Source organism: Salmo salar, chromosome ssa07, assembly GCF_905237065.1.
Source record: "Salmo salar chromosome ssa07, Ssal_v3.1, whole genome shotgun sequence".
NCBI lineage: Eukaryota > Metazoa > Chordata > Actinopteri > Salmoniformes > Salmonidae > Salmo > Salmo salar.
In genome coordinates, this window is record NC_059448.1 from 62,235,156 (window position 1) to 62,256,497 (window position 21,342).

The 21,342-nt window shown below is 46.1% G+C and overlaps 1 protein-coding gene across 1 annotated transcript in view; it reads right to left on the reverse strand.

Annotated features, from left to right (window-relative positions):
- Positions 1-1,306: 1,306 nt before the first annotated feature.
- The window catches only part of LOC106598368 (ras-related protein Rab-21), a 30,349-nt gene continuing 10,313 nt past the window's right edge, over positions 1,307-21,342 (reverse strand). Inside the window, exons 2-7 of the mRNA XM_045722411.1 lie at positions 8,999-9,058; positions 8,065-8,172; positions 7,688-7,751; positions 3,487-3,541; positions 3,147-3,235; positions 1,307-2,881 (exon numbers count right to left, since the gene is read on the reverse strand). Of these exons, the coding sequence (XP_045578367.1) occupies positions 2,739-2,881; positions 3,147-3,235; positions 3,487-3,541; positions 7,688-7,751; positions 8,065-8,172; positions 8,999-9,058 (519 nt within the window). The 3' untranslated portion in view covers positions 1,307-2,738. The remainder of the gene's footprint in view (positions 2,882-3,146; positions 3,236-3,486; positions 3,542-7,687; positions 7,752-8,064; positions 8,173-8,998; positions 9,059-21,342) is intronic.

Below are 21,342 nucleotides of genomic sequence, written 5' to 3' on the forward strand. Positions count from 1 at the left end.
AACAACCCAAACCATGAAGACTGCTTCAAATGTGTAGGGCAGGGCTGCCCAACCATGTTCCTGGAGTGCTACCCTCCTGTAGGTTTTCCTTTCAACCCCAGTTGTAACTAACCCGATTCAGTTCATCAACCAGCTAATTATTAGAATCAGGTGCGCTAGATTAGGGTTGGAGCGAAAACCTGCAGGACCGTAACTCTCCAGGAACAGGGTTGGAGTGAAAACCTACAGGACAGTAGATCTCCAGGAACAGGGTTGGAGAGAAAACCTACAGGACGGTAGATCTCCAGGAACAGGGTTGGAGAGAAAACCTACAGGACGGTAGATCTCCAGGAACAGGGTTGGAGAGAAAACCTACAGGACGGTAGATCTCCAGGAACAGGGTTGGAGAGAGAACCTACAGGATGGTAGATCTCCAGGAACAGGGTTGGAGAGAGAACCTACAGGATAGTAGATCTCCAGGAACAGGGTTGGAGAGAGAACCTACAGGATAGTAGATCTCCAGGAACAGGGTTGGAGAGAGAACCTACAGGATAGTAGATCTCCAGGAACAGGGTTGGAGAGAGAACCTACAGGATAGTAGATCTCCAGGAACAGGGTTGGAGAGCCCTGGTGTAGGGGAATCTCTCTTTATCACGGTGTGGACACAGTATATAGGTCTACCTGGTCACCATATGGTTACGTCTTATGTAGGCCGGAGGCTGTAGTGACTGGGTTTAACCAGTCAGCAAATGAAATGCTTTTCATCCTGGTGCAGAATAAACCAGGGCAGAGTAGCACATCTGGGTTCAAACACTATTCCATATCATTACCAACACTGTTCCATATCATTACCAATACTTTAGCTGTGACTGAGCGTTGAACTAAAAGTGAAAACCCTGCCTATCTGGCTCAAACAAACATTGTTGAATAGTCTTTGAACCCAGGTCTGTAGAGTAGAGACCAATCATGAATCTCTCCCTGTTTCCCTGCAGAAATCCACCAGACATGTCATTAAATAACATGAGATCTGGAATGAAGTCTCCCTCCCTGTAGGTCTCCTCTTGGTTTAGCCGGCGCCAGAAGAACTTCTATACATGGTGTTGGTGATCACAGTCCGTTGGTATCGTCTCAGGAAGTTACACTTTTAGAACATGTCCTCCTCCAATCAGAAGCAGTAGAACATGTTCTCCTCCAATCAGAAGCAGTACGTGACTACCTAACACTATGTATTCTGAATATGTTTGAGTCTAAGTTCAAAACGGTTGGAGGATGTGTAGTGAAGCTTCAATTGTTTCATTAAAAAGAATGACAATGTATTTGACACCTATGCGTTGTAAATAGTTATAATTGTTCTATTACAAAACACGACACTAGCAGTTAAAAAATTACAATTCCAGAAAGTGTGCTTTCATCCACAATTGTTATTTCATTTTACAATCATTAACAAGACTATTGTACACTTTTCTACACCTGCGTATCGTTTCCCCAAAGCTTGTAAAAAGCAGATAAAACATCCAACGTTATTCATACTCTTCATACGTTTTTTGGGTTGTTTTTTTAACAATGTATTTTTTTTGTCATTTACATTTTTCACAGAGCAACTCGGCAAACAGGAAGAAAACGTAGTATAACAAAAGCATTGATAGTGACGGGTCAGTGCAAAAAATCTGCATTTTAAATCAGAGAGAAAGATCGAGATCTGCCATTTTTTTTTTTGTTATTGAAAAAGCACAATGCCTGTATTCATAAAGGGTCTCAGAGCAGAAACGCTGATCTAGGATCAGTTCAGTCTTTTAGAACTTAAATCAATAAGGTTACAGAGACGGGTGGGACTCCTACCGAGAAGCTTTATGAACACAGGCCAAGAAAAGAGCTGGATGACAGAATCAGAGGGCTTTCACCACTTCACCACCACAGAAGAAGAAGCAGTACCAAGGGCCTGGACACATTTCCATACAACATGTACTTCAGTTTATCAACAATAAAGATCAGGGTTTTTTCTTCTTTCTCTAAAGTGAAACAAAATGAAGCCTTCAGAGACGGATGACTCCATCATGCACATTATCCTCGCCCCCCAAAAAAGGCCTACATATCTGGGGAATGAGTCTTTATGATTTCTAATTTAGTACGGTCTGTTGGTTTGTGTTCATTTGAGAGAGGTGGGGACAGTGTGTGTGTGTGTGTATTTCACAACAGTGTGTGAGTGTGTATTTCACACTAGTGTGTTAGAAGTCCATCTGCTAGGTTGTAGAAAGACAGAGGCAGATTCCTTCCTATCATGTTCTCTTCACCTCTTCATCACTCAGAGGTCTCATACGGATGGGTCAGGAGGGGGTGTCGTCAGTCTCATATGGATGGGTCAGGAGGGGGTGTCGTCAGTCTCATACGGATGGGTCAGGAGGGGGTGTCGTCAGTCTCATACGGATGGGTCAGGAGGGGGTGTCGTCAGTCTCATATGGATGGGTCAGGAGGGGGTGTCGTCAGTCTCATATGGATGGGTCAGGAGGGGGTGCCAATGAATGAATATTACAGTATAAAGAATAGTATATAAGCCAGCACATTGTTCCATAGAGGGAGAAGTGTAGTGAGTAAAGTGTATGATGACTCAGAGGGAGAACAGCAGTCTTCATGTCATAAGGAGGGAGATGAGAGGGGAGGCTGAGGGCAGAGGCAACAGTCCTGGTTGCTTAAGGGGGGGAAAGGGGGAGGATGGGGTAAGTTGGGACGTGGGGGGTAAGTTGGGACGTGGGGGGTGGGGGTTAAGCGGATGAGCAGCAGCCCCCTGCGGCCGTGGCGGCTTGAGGGTCATCGTCCACGATCTGTACCCCCCTTCGTGATGTCGTTGACTGGCTGGCTCCGTTACCCTTCGCCCTCTCCTCTGCTTGGGCCGTCTCCATCATTCCTGTCAACAAAAGGGAGAGTCAGTACTGTGGGAGACAAAGTCCTACCAACAAAAGCTGAAAGTCCTACAACCAAGAAAAGCCAAACATTCTACAAACAAAAGCTTTAAGTCCAATCTACAAAATTCAGAAGTACTACCAACAGAAATCAAAGTCCTACCAGTTGGTCCATCATAATATAATCGTTTCAAGTATTTTCTTTTTGCCTCAACCTGAGCCATTACATTCATCATCACTATTCCATAACATGTGAGAATGGCTGTTTACTTTTACACAGGTCAAGGAACAGTTCTTCTATTCCCTTGTTTAATTTGGCTGATGTGTGATAGTGTTTCGCCCCCACTGACTCTGCATACCTGTGAGGAGAGGAATCGACAGAGTTTAGTTATCAATATTCCGACCAATCACGTTTAGTTAACATTCAGACCAATGACCATTTAATTACATCAACATTCACAAACAAAAGAAGGCTGTCGACTTGACGTTTAGACAACGTTATGAAAGGGTACTCCAAAAGCAGTACAGCACCATAAGCTGATAAGACTGAACACCCCTGCTGTACAAGGTCTCTATGGTAAAGTTACAGGAGAAGAGTGATAAAACAAACCCTTCTGCCTCTTCAACTGATACATGTCTCTCCTTCTCCAGATCTACTTTATTACCTAAGAACAAAGAGGATGTATTAGTTTAGAGATCACATACTGTATATTTAACATTAGCACCACCAACTGTACGTCTAGTAGACTGAAGGCACACTATTTAACCAGGAAGAGACCATTGAGGTTAGAACCCTCTCATGTGATGGGGGAGTGACTGCAACAGTTATGTTTATCTTGACAGCGTTAGTTTAACTCATGATTTACAATGCAGAAGTCATTGACCACCACACACAATTACGCCACATATACACACAGTTTTATATTTTTGTTCAGTGTGTGTGTGTAATATATATATATAATAGATAGATATAGAACAAAACTATAAATTGCAACATGTCTTGGTCCCATGTCTCATAAGCTGAAATAAAAGAACGAAGAAATGTTCCATACTGAGAAAAATGTCTCAAATTTTGTGCACAAATGTATTTACATTCCTGTTGGTGAGCATTTCTCCTTTGCAAAGATAATCCATCCACCTGACAGATATGGCATATCAAGAAGCTGATTAAACACCATGATCATTACACAGGTGCACCTTGTGCTGGGGATAATAAAGGGCCACTAAAAAAAATTGCAGTTGTCACACAACACAATGCCACAGAAGTTTCAAGTTTTGAGGAAGTGTGCAATTCGCACCAAAGCCATTGCCAGGGGATTGAATGTTCATTTCTCTACCATAATTTCTGTCTGTAATAAAGCCCTTTTGTGGGAAAAAATAGGGCCTGGCTCGCAAGTGGGTGGGCCTACGCTCTCCCAGGCCAACCTATGGCTGCACCCTTGCCCGGTCATGTGAAATCCATAGATCAGGGCCTAATGCATTTATTTCAATTGACCGAATTCCTTGTATGAACTGTAACTCAGTAAAATCGTTGAAATTGTTGCGTTAATATTTTTGTTCAGTATATGGTCATTTTTCCCCCTAATTTGAGTGAGAAAACAAACAATTAAAATAACTTTCCTTTCCTACAGCAGTTAGTCGAGTTAAGATTAGATCCCATAAATCGGTTGACCAATATGTGCTTATTATTATCATCATCATCTGACCCTGCAGGTCATCTATAAACGTTTATAACAGTACATGGCCAAGATGTTCAATCTCCACCTGGTACAGCCAGAAGAGGACTGGCCACCCCTCAGAGCCTGGTTCCTCTCTAGGTTTATAATCTCTACCTGGTACAGCCAGAAGAGGACTGGCCACCCCTCAGAGCCTGGTTCCTCTCTAGGTTTCTAATCTCCACCCAGCACAGCCAGAAGAGGACTGGCCACCCCTCATAGCCTGGTTCCTCTCTAGGTTTCTAATCTCTACCTGGTACAGCCAGAAGAGGACAGGCCACCCCTCATAGCCTGGTTCCTCTCTAGGTTTCTAATCTCTACCTGGTACAGCCAGAAGAGGACTGGCCACCCCTCATAGCCTGGTTCCTCTCTAGGTTTCTAATCTCTACCTGGTACAGCCAGAAGAGGACTGGCCACCCCTCATAGCCTGGTTCCTCTCTAGGTTTATAATCTCCACCCAGCACAGCCAGAAGAGGACTGGCCACCCCTCATAGCCTGGTTCCTCTCTAGGTTTCGGCCTTTCTAGGGAGTTTTTCCTAGCCACCGTGCTTCTACACCTGCATTGCTTGCTGTTTGGGGTTTTAGGCTGGGTTTCTGTACAACACTTTGTGACATCGACTGATGCAAAAAGGGCTTTATAAATACATTTGATTGATTGACCAATATAATTAAAAAAATATTTTGGCCGATATTAGCCTTTTACAAAAATATTTGTATCTTTATTCCACAGCTAAAGCGCAGGTATTATATACATAGAATAAACAAATCCATCTGAAGAGGGCGCTCTATGGACAGCTCACTGAGCATCATTCAGCTCTACATCACAACGTGAGAGAGTAGCCACGGTGGGTTGACAGTGAGTAGTTTGACACAGCCAGCAACAGCATATTTGATTAAATAAATAAAGTACACTTCACCAAGCAAGCAGCCCTGTCCTCATCACATTTTTCACTTTGTTAACGTTAGTTAGGCTTGTAGCTAGGCGGCACGGTAGTTAGCCTAGCTAGGCGGCACGGTAGTTAGCCTAGCTAGCCGGCAATCTGTGCTACTTGTGTGTGAACACTGGACTGGTGGCAAAGTGACCAATCATCCTTGATACTAAAAGAACACCGTTACTGTCTGGCCCCATTATGTTACTGGATTTCAGGTCGGTTTTCTGAAATATACAATCTGCAAAAAGCAAGACAGATGGCGCAGATCTATCATTCAGGCCATGTGCTTGCATTCATGATGAGATTAGATAGTTAGCCAGCTAGTTAAATTACAACGTGTGACTAAATCCAGTGTGGCAAGGATTTTCTAGCATGAACATTTTTGGTCATCAGCACATGCCATTAGTTGAAATAATAAATGTTGTATTGAATAAGTGTGTAATTTACATGATGGTTTCAGTAAGAAAACATTTTTCATAATTAACAGCTAGCGTGTGCTTGTCATAACAAGCTCTCATTGGGAGGTTACCATGAAGCGTTTTACATGACCTGACATCTAGTGGTGATATTACGAACTGCATCTCACTGCCTCGGTTGTGAACAGTGCCGTTTCAGATTGACTTTGAGACCTTCTTGTTCATTAGTGTGCTTGTGGTGTTTCAGCGGAAACCTCTGTATTCTTATACACTGCCATAGATGGGTACAACTTAAATATTTGTCTAAGAAGGTAAACTGAACAACGGTTTTGTATTTACTTTCATATTTATTTAGGATATAGTAGCTTTTTGGTGGTTATCTTGTAAACAACAAATAAAATGTTCTTAAATTATGCGTTATTTTTAATATTTAGTTAAGAATTCATCATTTGGAGTATCTGTTAAACCTTTAGAACACAATTTGTGAGAAAAAGTGTGTTTTTCATGCCACCTCTAAAAAACAATATATCGAAATCGGTGACTTTTGCCTCCCTAAAATCGGTATTGGACCCAGAAATATGGGTTGGGCTCTTGTTAAGACATCACATAAAGGGCTCTCGTTAAGACATCACATAAAGGGCTCTCGTTAAGACATCACATAAAGGGCTCTAGTTAAGACATCACATAAAGGGCTCTAGTTAAGACATCACCTAAAGGGCTCTAGTTAAGACATCACCTAAAGGGCTCTAGTTAAGACATCACCTAAAGGGCTCTAGTTAAGACATCACCTAAAGGGCTCTAGTTAAGACATCACCTAAAGGGCTCTCGTTAAGACATCACCTAAAGGGCTCTCGTTAAGACATCACCTAAAGGGCTCTCGTTAAGACATCACATAAAGGGCTCTAGTTAAGACATCACCTAAAGGGCTCTAGTTAAGACATCACCTAAAGGGCTCTAGTTAAGACATCACCTAAAGGGCTCTAGTTAAGACATCACCTAAAGGGCTCTAGTTAAGACATCACCTAAAGGGCTCTAGTTAAGACATCACCTAAAGGGCTCTAGTTAAGACATCACCTAAAGGGCTCTAGTTAAGACATCACCTAAAGGGCTCTAGTTAAGACATCACCTAAAGGGCTCTAGTTAAGACATCACCTAAAGGGCTCTAGTTAAGACATCACCTAAAGGGCTCTAGTTAAGACATCACCTAAAGGGCTCTAGTTAAGACATCACCTAAAGGGCTCTAGTTAAGACATCACCTAAAGGGCTCTAGTTAAGATATCACCTAAAGGGCTCTAGTTAAGACATCACATAAATATTGAGGAGGATGTAACCACAACAATGTCAACAATTATTTCCTCCGTGCAACTCGTCCTGCATTTGAAAGGTTCCCTAGCTGCTGGTTGGAGAGAACTTTGTGAAAGTCAGGGTTGAAAGTTCTAGGCTTTAGTTGTAGCATTTCAGAGGGAGAGAGCAATGGCATGTGTTTGAAGCAAATTTAGCTGTCTGACAGCTGTCTTATGTGACTGAAATTTGGAGGCAACAGAATATCCGAGACAAACAAAATATATTCTAGACACCCTCCATCCTGGCAACATTGTAATGATATTATTCGGATTTCTATTTAATTGCAGGGCCCATACCTAAACTAAATTCTCCGCACCACTTCAAGATCGATCCAGTTACAGGGTGAAATGTGACAAACAATAAAAGAAGTGTTGAAAAGTTAGCTATGGTCTGCAATAACTTACCTACTATACATAAACAAATCTCATTCCCCAACATTTTCCTCAATTCTTTGACCCAGTTTTTCACCTACAAAGCAAAAACATTACATTTCACATTTCATATCGATTTACAGTTCAAGAAAACAAACTTCAACATTAGAACACGAGACACTGATGCAAATTAAATATGAATATGTAAATCAAAAGAAAACATTTTCAGTAATTTATCTGGACATTTCTATGTAGCTCATTTTTTAAATGATGTTCTTCTCTTCATAGGCTGTGTTCCTAATAGCACCCTGTTTCCCTATGGGCCCTGGTCAAATGTAGTGCACTGTATAGGGAATAGGGTGCCCTTTGGGACACAGCCCTGCTGTTCTCCCTGAGGAGATCATAGCTACCTTCTGGAAAGAGTCCTCATCTGTGATGTCATAGACCAATATCGCTCCATTGGAGTCTCTGTAGTAGATGGGACCTAACGCGTGGAACCGCTCCTGACCTGCTGTATCCTGGGGTGGAGAGAGAGAGTCCACTGTTCAAGCCTCTGGAAAAACACTCTTTGACATGGACACTGACTGGCTACAAGAACAACATTACACACAATAAGGAAGAAACACCTGCAAGCCAGACTGACTCAGCCAAATAATGTAAACTATGCATCTCTCCCTGCCTGCAACAGACTGACTCAAATCAAAATGGACGCCAAATTCCTGTTCCTATTGCATCAAATGAGGCAGGACCATATGTTACAGGGCAGAGAGAGATCACTGCAGAACCATGTGTTACAGGACAGAGAGAGATCACTGCAGAACCATATGTTACAGGACAGAGAGAGATCACTGCAGAACCATATGTTACAGGACAGAGAGAGATCACTGCAGAACCATATGTTACAGGACAGAGAGAGATCACTGCAGGACCATATGTTACAGGACAGAGAGAGATCACTGCAGAACCATATGTTACAGGACAGAGAGAGATCACTGCAGGACCGTATGTTACAGGACAGAGAGAGATCACTGCAGGACCGTATGTTACAGGACAGAGAGAGATCACTGCAGGACCATATGTTACAGGACAGAGAGAGATCACTGCAGAACCATATGTTACAGGACAGAGAGAGATCACTGCAGGACCATATGTTACAGGAAAGAGAGAGATCACTGCAGGACCATATCATTTCTTCGAGGAGGAACAGGAAGTCAAAGCAGATGAAGGGATCTACATCCTGTTCCCCATATGAGCCCTGGTCAAAAGCAGTGCACCATGTAGGGAACAGGATGCCATATGGGACCCAGAGGAGTGTCCAACACGCTGAGAGAGAGCAGGCCTTACCCATATGGCCAGGTTCACCCTCTTCCCTGTGATGTTGAGCTTCTTGGTGAGGAAGGAGGCCTGGAAGAGACAAAACACATTAGTCATGTGTCTGGAGAAACACACACAGTAACAGGCCCTGGTTTAACTGACAGTATTAACTACATTCAGCTCCTATCAACAAGCTGCTGTGAAGAAACACGTAAGATACACAGGGAGGAACAGGGACAGACATCAGCTGTGACACGGGCCCTGGTGAACAGGGACAGACATCAGCTGTGACACGGGCCCTGGTGAACAGGGACAGACATCAGCTGTGACACGGGCCCTGGTGAACAGGGACAGACATCAGCTGTGACACGGGCCCTGGTGAACAGGGACAGACATCAGCTGTGACACGGGCCCTGGTGAACAGGGACAGACATCAGCTGTGACACGGGCCCTGGTGAACAGGGACAGACATCAGCTGTGACACGGGCCCTGGTGAACAGGGACAGTCTCCCCTTGCCAAGTCTTGCCTGGCAGTGGATGTGTGTCATTTGGAAAACTATCCCCTTTTAGCCCAGTCATCTACCTGCAACACCATTCACCATTCATGGAACACGTTCCTTCTTAGTATGGAAGAACTACACTATATACTTTGACAACTTTAGTAAGTTAAGTCATTCTGTTCCCATCCACAGTAATGACCTGGTTCTAAGTATCTCTGTTGAGGTATCATCATCATCATCTCTACATTCTCTTCCTCATTAAGACACAAAGGGATTCCATAATGAAAAGAGCTCTGTTGAGATATGAAAGTGGAATAGGAAGACATTTAGTTGAATGGGTATTCTACTCAGGAAAGGGTGTCAGTAACTTTCTAATTCACCTGACTGTCAGAGGAAAGATTACCAGAAAGAAGATCTTCATTTCTTTCTCAGACTGACATTTCAGCATCTGCCTGCCTCTGAGCTTTAGATTTTTAAAGGAACTGACAGTTTGAGAGAGTGAGAGAAACAGTGAGAAACAGATGAGTTTTAAAATAGCTCAAAACAGCATGAAGATACAACAACATCTGTTAATGTCATTAAGGCCCAGACAGATTTACTAGGCTAGCTGAGGACAACGCAGCTCAGCTCTCAGTCCACCAGCATATGATCACAATCACGTGTTGCTCAGCAGGGTTCTAGAACTCCAGTCAGTCCCCTGTATCCACGGTAACACGCCATCCAGATAGTACAGTGGAATAGCTCAGTCACGTAGGCTAATCCAGGAAAACCTGAGGATACTGATGGGATTACTAGGCCTCGTTAAAACACTGGGGAGCAGCAGTGCTAGCTGCGTCACTACAGATCCTGGTTCGATTCCAGGCTGTGTCGCAGCCGACCACGACCGGGAGCCCCATGAGGCGGCGCACAATTGGCCCAGCGTCATCTGGATTAGGGGATAGTTTGGCCACCTGGGATGTCCTCGTCCCATCATGCTCCTTGTGGCGGGCCGAGCGCATGCACGGTCGCCAGGTGTACAGTGTTTCCTCTGACACATTGGTGCGGCTGGCTTCGGGGTTAAGCGAGCTGTGTGTCAAGAAGCAGTGTGGCTTGGCGGGGTCGTGTTTCGGAGGACGCATGGCTCTCGACCTTCACCTCTCCAGAGTCCGTACAGGAGTTGCAGCGATGGGACAAGACTGTAACTACCAATTGGATACCCCGAAATTGGGGAGAAAAAGGGGTAGAAAATAAATAAAAATACATTGGGCAGCATTTAGATGTAGTTTTTATTTGGATACAGATTCAGAACTAATGAATGTCAGGGAAAGTAATCTGAAGACAAAGCCTACTGTGTGAGGTATTATAGCTAGGGTAAAGTATTGACAATCAGTGTTCAGTTCATACATGATGCAACACCTCTCAAATGTTGTCCTGTCGTTATGGTCTTTCTTTCTGCAGCTATAAGACAAGACAACACAGGCCAGGCCATTTCCACACGTTTCACCCAGGCATCCAGATGCCCAGTTAGGGTAGAGACATGTTCAACATGTGCCTTGGTGGAGGATGGCATAAAGACTGCATATTGGTTCCTGACTCTCTGCCCCACAACTAAACCAGTTACCTCCAAAGCATCTCGTTTTCTCCAAGACAGAAGCTAACAATGAAAGTAAAAAGGGGTGAACTCAGACAACATACCGCATCACAATCACAGACAACCTTTCTCCAGCAGGAGGATATTTTTACCCAGCATCCTCTCTTTAGCTTCTAGAGCTGGCCAGTATCTGTAGTCGGCTCTGGGCAGAGCTAATGGCCTGGCTGTCTGCCTGGAGCCTCTGTCTCTCAGCCAGGACCAGCCCAGTGATGACTGACTGACCAATAAAAAGCTTTTGGCTGCTCTGAAGAGGTGGAGACTAACAGAGGAATAAATAAAGTGCCCTGAGGAGAATTGGGGTCTGAGGGACAGAGACAAAGAGCTCTGACAGAGAGAGAGAGATGGGGATGAGGTGAGACTAGACCTCTCATTAGGCAAGATTAGGCAGATTGACAAGGGCGACATTTTCTGAGCTCAACTGACCAAGACGCACCACCAACAACACATAAAACCTCACATAATTCTGCCCAAAAACAATGACAATTTCTCTCAACCAGTGGCATATTGGCTTTTTAGGTGAGTGCCGATGCCGCCCTGTGATAAGAAGTGCCCACTTTGTCAAAGGCAGGGACACAAAATATTTATCTAGTCCATTACCAGCGCTCCTCTCCAGGGTGCTGTTGGAGAGATTGGTCGCTGCAGCGCTCCACCAACATTACGACAAAAACTAATCTAACATAAATCATGTAGCAGATATAGGATAAGGTAGAAAGAGTATGTGGCATTTTCTGTAGCCTTCAGGCTGGAGATAAAATGGATGACAAAGTAATGAGACAAACTTTTATAATCAGTGGTTTCAAGTTTGTATCCTTAAATTTTTTACGAGCTGATCATAACGAAAAAGAAAATACTTCTGCATTTCCCGCTGTGTAAACAACATGGCAAATAGGCTCAGGATATCTCCTCCTGATAAAGTCAGGTAGCTGATATTCAGAGTTTAAATAGCCAGATTGATTAGTCACAGGAATCAGGACTAATAAAGCCAATGCAACGACCTGTTTTACAGACGGTGGGCGTAACACACGAATGGGAATTCATAACATTCCATTGAGGGCCGATGTAGCAGTATAGCTTCTGTCCCACTCCTCGCCCCTACCTGGGCTCGAACCAGGGACCCTCTAAACACAGACAACAGCCACCTTCGAAGCATCGTCCACAAAAGCCGCGGCCCTTGCAGAGCAAGGGGAACAACTACTTCAAGGTCTCAGAGCGAGTGACGTCACCGATTGAAAAGCTATTAACGCGCACCCCGCTAACTAGCTAGCCATTTCACATCGGTTACATCGACATTGTAGGCTACACCCCACTAACTAGCTAGCCATTTCACATCGGTTACACCGACATGGTAGGCTACACCCCACTAACTAGCCAGCCATTTCACATCGGTTACATCGACATGGTAGGCTACACCCCGCTAACTAGCTAGCCATTTCACATCGGTTACATCGACATTGTAGGCTACACCCCGCTAACTAGCTAGCCATTTCACATCGTTACCGACATTGTAGCCTACACCCCGCTAACTAGCTAGCCATTTCACATCGGTTACACCGACATGGTAGGCTACACCCCACTAACTAGCTAGCCATTTCACATCGGTTACACCGACATGGTAGGCTACACCCCACTAACTAGCTAGCCATTTCACATCGGTTACACCGACATGGTAGGCTACACCCCACTAACTAGCTAGCCATTTCACATCGGTTACACCGACATGGTAGGCTACACCCCACTAACTAGCTAGCCATTTCACATCGGTTACACCGACATGGTAGGTTACACCCCACTAACTAGCTAGCCATTTCACATCGGGTTACACCGACATGGTAGGCTACACCCCACTAACTAGCTAGCCATTTCACATCGGTTACACCGACATGGTAGGCTACACCCCACTAACTAGCTAGCCATTTCACATCGGTTACACCGACATGGTAGGCTACACCCCACTAACTAGCCAGCCATTTCACATCGATTACACCGACATGGTAGGCTACACCCCACTAACTAGCTAGCCATTTCACATCGGTTACACCGACATGGTAGGCTACACCCCACTAACTAGCCAGCCATTTCACATCGGTTACATCGACATGGTAGGCTACACCCCGCTAACTAGCTAGCCATTTCACATCGACATGGTAGCCTACACCCCACTAACTAGCTAGCCATTTCACATCGGTTACATCGACATGGTAGGCAACACCCCACTAACTAGCTAGCCATTTCACATCGGTTACATCGACATGGTAGGCAACACCCCACTAACTAGCTAGCCATTTCACATCGGTTACATCGACATGGTAGGCTACACCCCACTAACTAGCTAGCCATTTCACATCGGTTACATCGACATGGTAGGCAACACCCCACTAACTAGCTAGCCATTTCACATCGTTACCACATGGTAGCCTACACCCCACTAACTAGCTAGCCATTTCACATCGGTTACATCGACATGGTAGGCTACACCCCACTAACTAGCTAGCCATTTCACATCGGTTACATCGACATGGTAGGCAACACCCCACTAACTAGCTAGCCATTTCACATCGGTTACATCGACATGGTAGGCTACACCCCGCTAACTAGCTAGCCATTTCACATCGGTTACATCGACATGGTAGGCTACACCCCACTAACTAGCTAGCCATTTCACATCGGTTACACCGACATGGTAGGCTACACCCCACTAACTAGCTAGCCATTTCACATCGGTTACATCGACATTGTAGGCTACACCCCACTAACTAGCTAGCCATTTCACATCGGTTACATCGACATGGTAGGCTACACCCCACTAACTAGCTAGCCATTTCACATCGGTTACACCGACATGGTAGGCAACACCCCACTAACTAGCTAGCCATTTCACATCGGTTACACCGACATGGTAGGCTACACCCCACTAACTAGCTAGCCATTTCACATCGGTTACATCGACATGGTAGGCTACACCCCAGTAACTAGCTAGCCATTTCACATCGGTTACATCGACATGGTAGGCAACACCCCAGTAAGCACGGGTCTTTTTTTTGTGCTGTCCGGGACCACAGTCTTTTTGTTGTGTTTTACAAACGGTAGACGTATCACATACAGCGCTTTCAGAAAGTATTCAGTCCTCTTGACTTTTCCCACATTTAGGTTACAGCCTTATTCTAAAATTGATGAAATTGTTTTTTCCCCTCATCAATCTACACACAATACCCCATAATGACAAAGCAAAAACGTTTTGCTAATTTATATTTAAAAAAAAACCTGGAAATATGACATTTCCATAAGTATTCAGACCCTTTACTCAGTACTTTGTTGAAGCACCTTTGGCAGCGATTACAGCCGTTGTAGGCAGTCATTGGAAATAAGAATTTGTTCTTAACTGACTTACCTAGTTAAATAAATAAAAACTATATATAAAATAAATCAACTTCCAGGCAGACTTTAATTTGCATTGGTGTCCTGTAGCCAACTAGGCAAGGAGAGGGGGAAGGTGAAGAAGTGAGTCAGAGACCTTTCAGACAGCAGATATAATGACTACAGCAACCCAAAGAAACAGTTTGTCTCCAAGGAAGAAAACCACAGCTCAACTCGCTGCCAAATGGATGGTTTAACATTATGATGAATCTGTGGATCTGTTGGCAGATGGCCAGGCTGTGGGCCTCCAACTCTGTCTGCTTATTTTACTGGACATGCAGCAGCTGGAGTCTACAGGGTCAGCTCAGGTCAACGTCCAAGCTTCCTACAGCGATGTTTAGCCCCTACAACAATCTGATCCAATCCCCAGGGTCAGCTCAACGTCCAAGCTTCCTACAGCGATGTTTAGCCCCCTACAACAATCTGCTCCAATCCCCAGGGTCAGCTCAACGTCCAAGCTTCCTACAGCGATGTTTAGCCCCCTACAACAATCTGCTCCAATCCCCAGGGTCAGCTCAACGTCCAAGCTTCCTACAGCGATGTTTAGCCCCCTACAACAATCTGCTCCAATCCCCAGGGTCAGCTCAACGTCCAAGCTTCCTACAGCGATGTTTAGCCCCCTACAACAATCTGATCCAATCCCCAGGGTCAGCTCAACGTCCAAGCTTCCTACAGCGATGTTTAGCCCCCTACAACAATCTGATCCAATCCCCAGGGTCAGCTCAACGTCCAAGCTTCCTACAGCGATGTTTAGCCCCCTACAACAATCTGATCCAATCCCCAGGGTCAGCTCAACGTCCAAGCTTCCTACAGCGATGTTTAGCCCCCTACAACAATCTGCTCCAATCCCCAGGGTCAGCTCAACGTCCAAGCTTCCTACAGCGATGTTTAGCCCCCTACAACAATCTGCTCCAATCCCCAGGGTCAGCTCAACGTCCAAGCTTCCTACAGCGATGTTTAGCCCCCTACAACAATCTGCTCCAATCCCCAGGGTCAGCTCAACGTCCAAGCTTCCTACAGCGATGTTTAGCCCCCTACAACAATCTGCTCCAATCCCCAGGGTCAGCTCAACGTCCAAGCTTCCTACAGCGATGTTTAGCCCCCTACAACAATCTGATCCAATCCCCAGGGTCAGCTCAACGTCCAAGCTTCCTACAGCGCTGTTTAGCCCCCTACAACAATCTGCTCCAATCCCCAGGGTCAGCTCAACGTCCAAGCTTCCTACAGCGCTGTTTAGCCCCCTACAACAATCTGCTCCAATCCCCAGGGTCAGCTCAACGTCCAAGCTTCCTACAGCGCTGTTTAGCCCCCTACAACAATCTGCTCCAATCCCCAGGGTCAGCTCAACGTCCAAGCTTCCTACAGCGATGTTTAGCCCCCTACAACAATCTGCTCCAATCCCCAGGGTCAGCTCAACGTCCAAGCTTCCTACAGCGATGTTTAGCCCCCTACAACAATCTGCTCCAATCCCCAGGGTCAGCTCAACGTCCAAGCTCCCTACAGCGATGTTTAGCCCCCAACAACAATCTGCTCCAATCCCCAGGGTCAGCTCAACGTCCAAGCTCCCTACAGCGATGTTTAGCCCCCTACAACAATCTGATCCAATCCCCAGGGTCAGCTCAACGTCCAAGCTCCCTACAGCGATGTTTAGCCCCCTACAACAATCTGCTCCAATCCCCAGGGTCAGCTCAACGTCCAAGCTTCCTACAGCGATGTTTAGCCCCCTACAACAATCTGCTCCAATCCCCAGGGTCAGCTCAACGTCCAAGCTTCCTACAGCGATGTTTAGCCCCCTACAACAATCTGCTCCAATCCCCAGGGTCAGCTCAACGTCCAAGCTTCCTACAGCGATGTTTAGCCCCCTACAACAATCTGATCCAATCCCCAGGGTCAGCTCAACGTCCAAGCTTCCTACAGCGATGTTTAGCCCCCTACAACAATCTTCTCCAATCCCCAGGGTCAGCTCAACGTCCAAGCTTCCTACAGCGATGTTTAGCCCCCTACAACAATCTGCTCCAATCCCCAGGGTCAGCTCAACGTCCAAGCTTCCTACAGCGATGTTTAGCCCCCTACAACAATCTGCTCCAATCCCCAGGGTCAGCTGAACGTCCAAGCTTCCTACAGCGATGTTTAGCCCCCTACAACAATCTGCTCCAATCCCCAGGGTCAGCTCAACGTCCAAGCTTCCTACAGCGATGTTTAGCCCCCTACAACAATCTGCTCCAATCCCCTTGAACTGTTTCCTTACCATATCTCTTCCTCATCAGATGGATATTGCTTATGGCTTTGTTCCTCATGTAACAAGTGATGGAATGGAAAACATAGAAGCTTATGGAAAAGCAGGACATGAAAGCTTCCTTTCCAGTCAGGACTGATCTTCATTTCCCTGCCCATTAGACCTATACGCTGTACAGTACCAAGGCACAGCCTCTCTGTCGTATGTTATTATTAGATCTGATCAATAAAACACACTTAGCATCCATTCTCTATGGAGGTCATTATTGACTGACTGCACCTTGAAGTCACCAAGTAGAAGGCCTGTAAACAGACACCTAAACCTCCCATTACATCCTGTCAACCTGACATTACTACCTCCCATTACATCCTGTCAACCTGACATTAATACCTCCCATTACATCACGAGGGCCTGTCAACCTGACATTACTACCTCCCATTACATCACGAGGGCCTGTCAACCTGACATTAATACCTCCCATTACATCATGAGGGCCTGTCAACCTGACATTACTACCTCCCATTACATCATGAGGGCCTGTCAACCTGACATTACTACCTCCCATTACATCATGAGGGCCTGTCAACCTGACATTACTACCTCCCATTACATCACGAGGGCCTGTCAACCTGACATTACTACCTCCCATTACATCACGAGGGCCTGTCAACCTGACATTACTACCTCCCATTACATCAAGAGGGCCTGTCAACCTGACATTACTACCTCCCATTACATCACGAGGGCCTGTCAACCTGACATTACTACCTCCCATTACATCACGAGGACCTGTCAACCTGACATTACTACCTCCCATTACATCACGAGGGCCTGTCAACCTGACATTAATACCTCCCATTACATCATGAGGGCCTGTCAACCTGACATTACTACCTCCCATTACATCACGAGGGCCTGTCAACCTGACATTAATACCTCCCATTACATCACGAGGGCCTGTCAACCTGACATTACTACCTCCCATTACATCACGAGGGCCTGTCAACCTGACATTACTACCTCCCATTACATCACGAGGGCCTGTCAACCTGACATTACTACCTCCCATTACATCACGAGGGCCTGTCAACCTGACATTACTACCTCCCATTACATCATGAGGGCCTGTCAACCTGACATTACTACCTCCCATTACATCACGAGGGCCTGTCAACCTGACATTACTACCTCCCATTACATCACGAGGGCCTGTCAACCTGACATTAATACCTCCCATTACATCACGAGGGCCTGTCAACCTGACATTACTACCTCCCATTACATCACGAGGGCCTGTCAACCTGACATTAATACCTCCCATTACATCATGAGGGCCTGTCAACCTGACATTACTACCTCCCATTACATCATGAGGGCCTGTCAACCTGACATTACTACCTCCCATTACATCATGAGGGCCTGTCAACCTGACATTACTACCTCCCATTACATCACGAGGGCCTGTCAACCTGACATTAATACCTCCCATTACATCACGAGGGCCTGTCAACCTGACATTACTACCTCCCATTACATCATGAGGGCCTGTCAACCTGACATTACTACCTCCCATTACATCACGAGGGCCTGTCAACCTGACATTACTACCTCCCATTACATCACGAGGGCCTGTCAACCTGACATTACTACCTCCCATTACATCACGAGGGCCTGTCAACCTGACATTACTACCTCCCATTACATCACGAGGGCCTGTCAACCTGACATTACTACCTCCCATTACATCATGAGGGCCTGTCAACCTGACATTACTACCTCCCATTACATCACGAGGGCCTGAGTTTACATTTACATTTAAGTCATTTAGCAGACGCTCTTATCCAGAGCGACTTACAAATTGGTGCATTCACCTTATGATATCCAGTGGAACAACCACTTTACAATAGTGCATCTAAATCTTTTAGGGGGGGTTAGAAGGATTACTTTATCCTATCCCAGGTATTCCTTGAAGAGGTGGGGTTTCAGGTGTCTCCGGAAGGTGGTGATTGACTCCGCTGTCCTGGCGTCGTGAGGGAGCTTGTTCCACCATTGGGGTGCCAGAGCAGCGAACAGTTTTGACTGGGCTGAGCGGGAACTGTGCTTCCTCAGAGGTAGGGGGGCCAGCAGGCCAGAGGTGGATGAACGCAGTGCCCTTGTTTGGGTGTAGGGCCTGATCAGAGCCTGAAGGTACGGAGGTGCCGTTCCCCTCACAGCTCCGTAGGCAAGCACCATGGTCTTGTAGTTTAAGTGTTAAGTAAAAAATAGAAAATAAAAGTAACAAATAATTCAACAGCAGCAGTGAAATAACAATAGTGAGGCTATATACAGGGGGTACCGGTACAGAGTCAACGTGTGGGGGCACTGGTTAGTTGAGGTAATTGAGGTAATATGTACATGTAGGTAGAGGTAAAGAGACTATGCATAGATAATAAACAGGGAGTAGCAGCAGCGTAAAAGAGGGGTCTGGGTAGCCATTTAATTAGCTGTTCAGAAGTCTTATGGCTTGGGGGTAGAAGCTGTTCAGAAACCTTTTGGACCTAGACACCTGGAAGAGGGTGCCATTTGGTGCAAAGCCTTATCTCTGCAGTGCTAGCCTATTATACCCTACAGCTGCCTCAACTGACACTTTCTGCTTACCATCAACACTTAGATAGTATCCTGATACTCTATGTTGGTCATCAACACTGTCTTGGTATGGTTCTGTTAAGTTGTCATATCAACAGGTTGTCCAATAAACATGACACTATAATTAGGCTAGGTCCCTCTGCTTGGGGCTGGGCCCAGATACTACAGTACAGCAGAAGACCAGGGGCTGGGCCCAGAACCTCTAATTGCCAGCCAAAATAACCCACTATTCAGATTTACTGGTCCTGGTCAGCCTGACCCTGGATCTGTTTGTGCCGTCTTGCCAGGCCAACCCTTTGTTAATTTCAACCATAAGAGTTGGCAAAACAGCACAAACAGATCCAGGAACAAGGTTAACTGCAACCTGCATGGAAAAATAAACTAAAATAGGCCTACAGCATCCACCTCTAATCCTGATCCATAACGCTTAACATTGAGGGATGTGAAACAGGCAGATTATCAGCAGCACAGAAACGTACCCCTCTCACGTGAGCTGGGCTAGATGACGATCCTTTGACCCAGACTTACATCATTACAAATCTCTGGCTGGCTGCTAAGGCCTTTCCACTGACCATGCCTGATCTGCAATACGTCACGTGGTTGTGTGTAATGTGTGTGTGTGTGAGAACTAGGCCTTTGTGTAAAGAAGAGGGAAAGCAGTTTGATCTGTTATATTTCACCATGACCTACCACCCATCGTTCAACTGATCAATCCACTTACCAAGTCTACAGTGGGCTTCCTACCAGACCTTCCAGTTTAGTGGGCAGACAAAGGTGGGTGATGGTAGCAGCAGTAGGATGTCAGTGAAACTGGATCGCTGGGAGCTGTTTCCTATTGGGGCGAGCTTTGGACTAGTAACCGAAAGGTTGCAAGTTCGAAACCCCGAGCTGACAAGGTAAAAATCTGTTGTTCTGCCCCTGAACAAGGCAGTTAATCCACTGTTCCTAGGCTGTCATTGAGAATTTGTTCTTAACTGACTTGCCTAGTTAAATAAAGGTAAAATATTTTTTTTGAATTCATTAGGACACACGTTTCGCAACAGAAAAAGATGCATTTCTTATTGGACAAACTTACGGAGTCCTTCCCAATTTCTATCAATTTTCTCCAGTTTGGTGCCTAATGAATATGACCCAGGAGAGGAGGACAGCCCAGGGCACCAGGCGTGGCTCCCTCCCCCGACTTCCCCCCACAGCCCAGGGCGTGGTCCCCCCGGGACAGCCCAGGGAAAATGCTGGGCGCTGGAGAGGTTATGGCTCTCAGGCACTGTGGGGTGGGGGTGTTGGTTATGGCTCTCAGGCACTGTGGGGTGGAAGTGTTGGTTATGGCTCTCAGGCACTGTGGGGTGGGAGTGTTGGTTATGGCTCTCAGGCACTGTGGGGTGGAAGTGTTGGTTATGGCTCTCAGGCACTGTGGGGTGGAAGTGTTGGTTATGGCTCTCAGGCACTGTGGGGTGGAAGTGTTGGTTATGGCTCTCAGGCACTGTGGGGTGGGGGTGTTGGTTATGGCTCTCAGGCACTGTGGGGTGGAAGTGTTGGTTATGGCTCTCAGGCACTGTGGGGTGGGAGTGTTGGTTATGGCTCTCAGGCACTGTGGGGTGGGGTGTTGGTTATGGCTCTCAGGCACTGTGGGGTGGAAGTGTTGGTTATGGCTCTCAGGCACTGTGGGGTGGGGGTGTTGGTTATGGCTCTCAGGCACTGTGGGGTGGAAGTGTTGGTTATGGCTCTCAGGCACTGTGGGGTGGGGGTGTTGGTTATGGCTCTCAGGCACTGTGGGGTGGAAGTGTTGGTTATGGCTCTCAGGCACTGTGGGGTGGAAGGTGTTGGTTATGGCTCTCAGGCACTGTGGGGTGGAAGTGTTGGTTATGGCTCTCAGGCACTGTGGGGTGGAAGTGTTGGTTATGGCTCTCAGGCACTGTGGGGTGGAAGTGTTGGTTATGGCTCTCAGGCACTGTGGGGTGGAAGTGTTGGT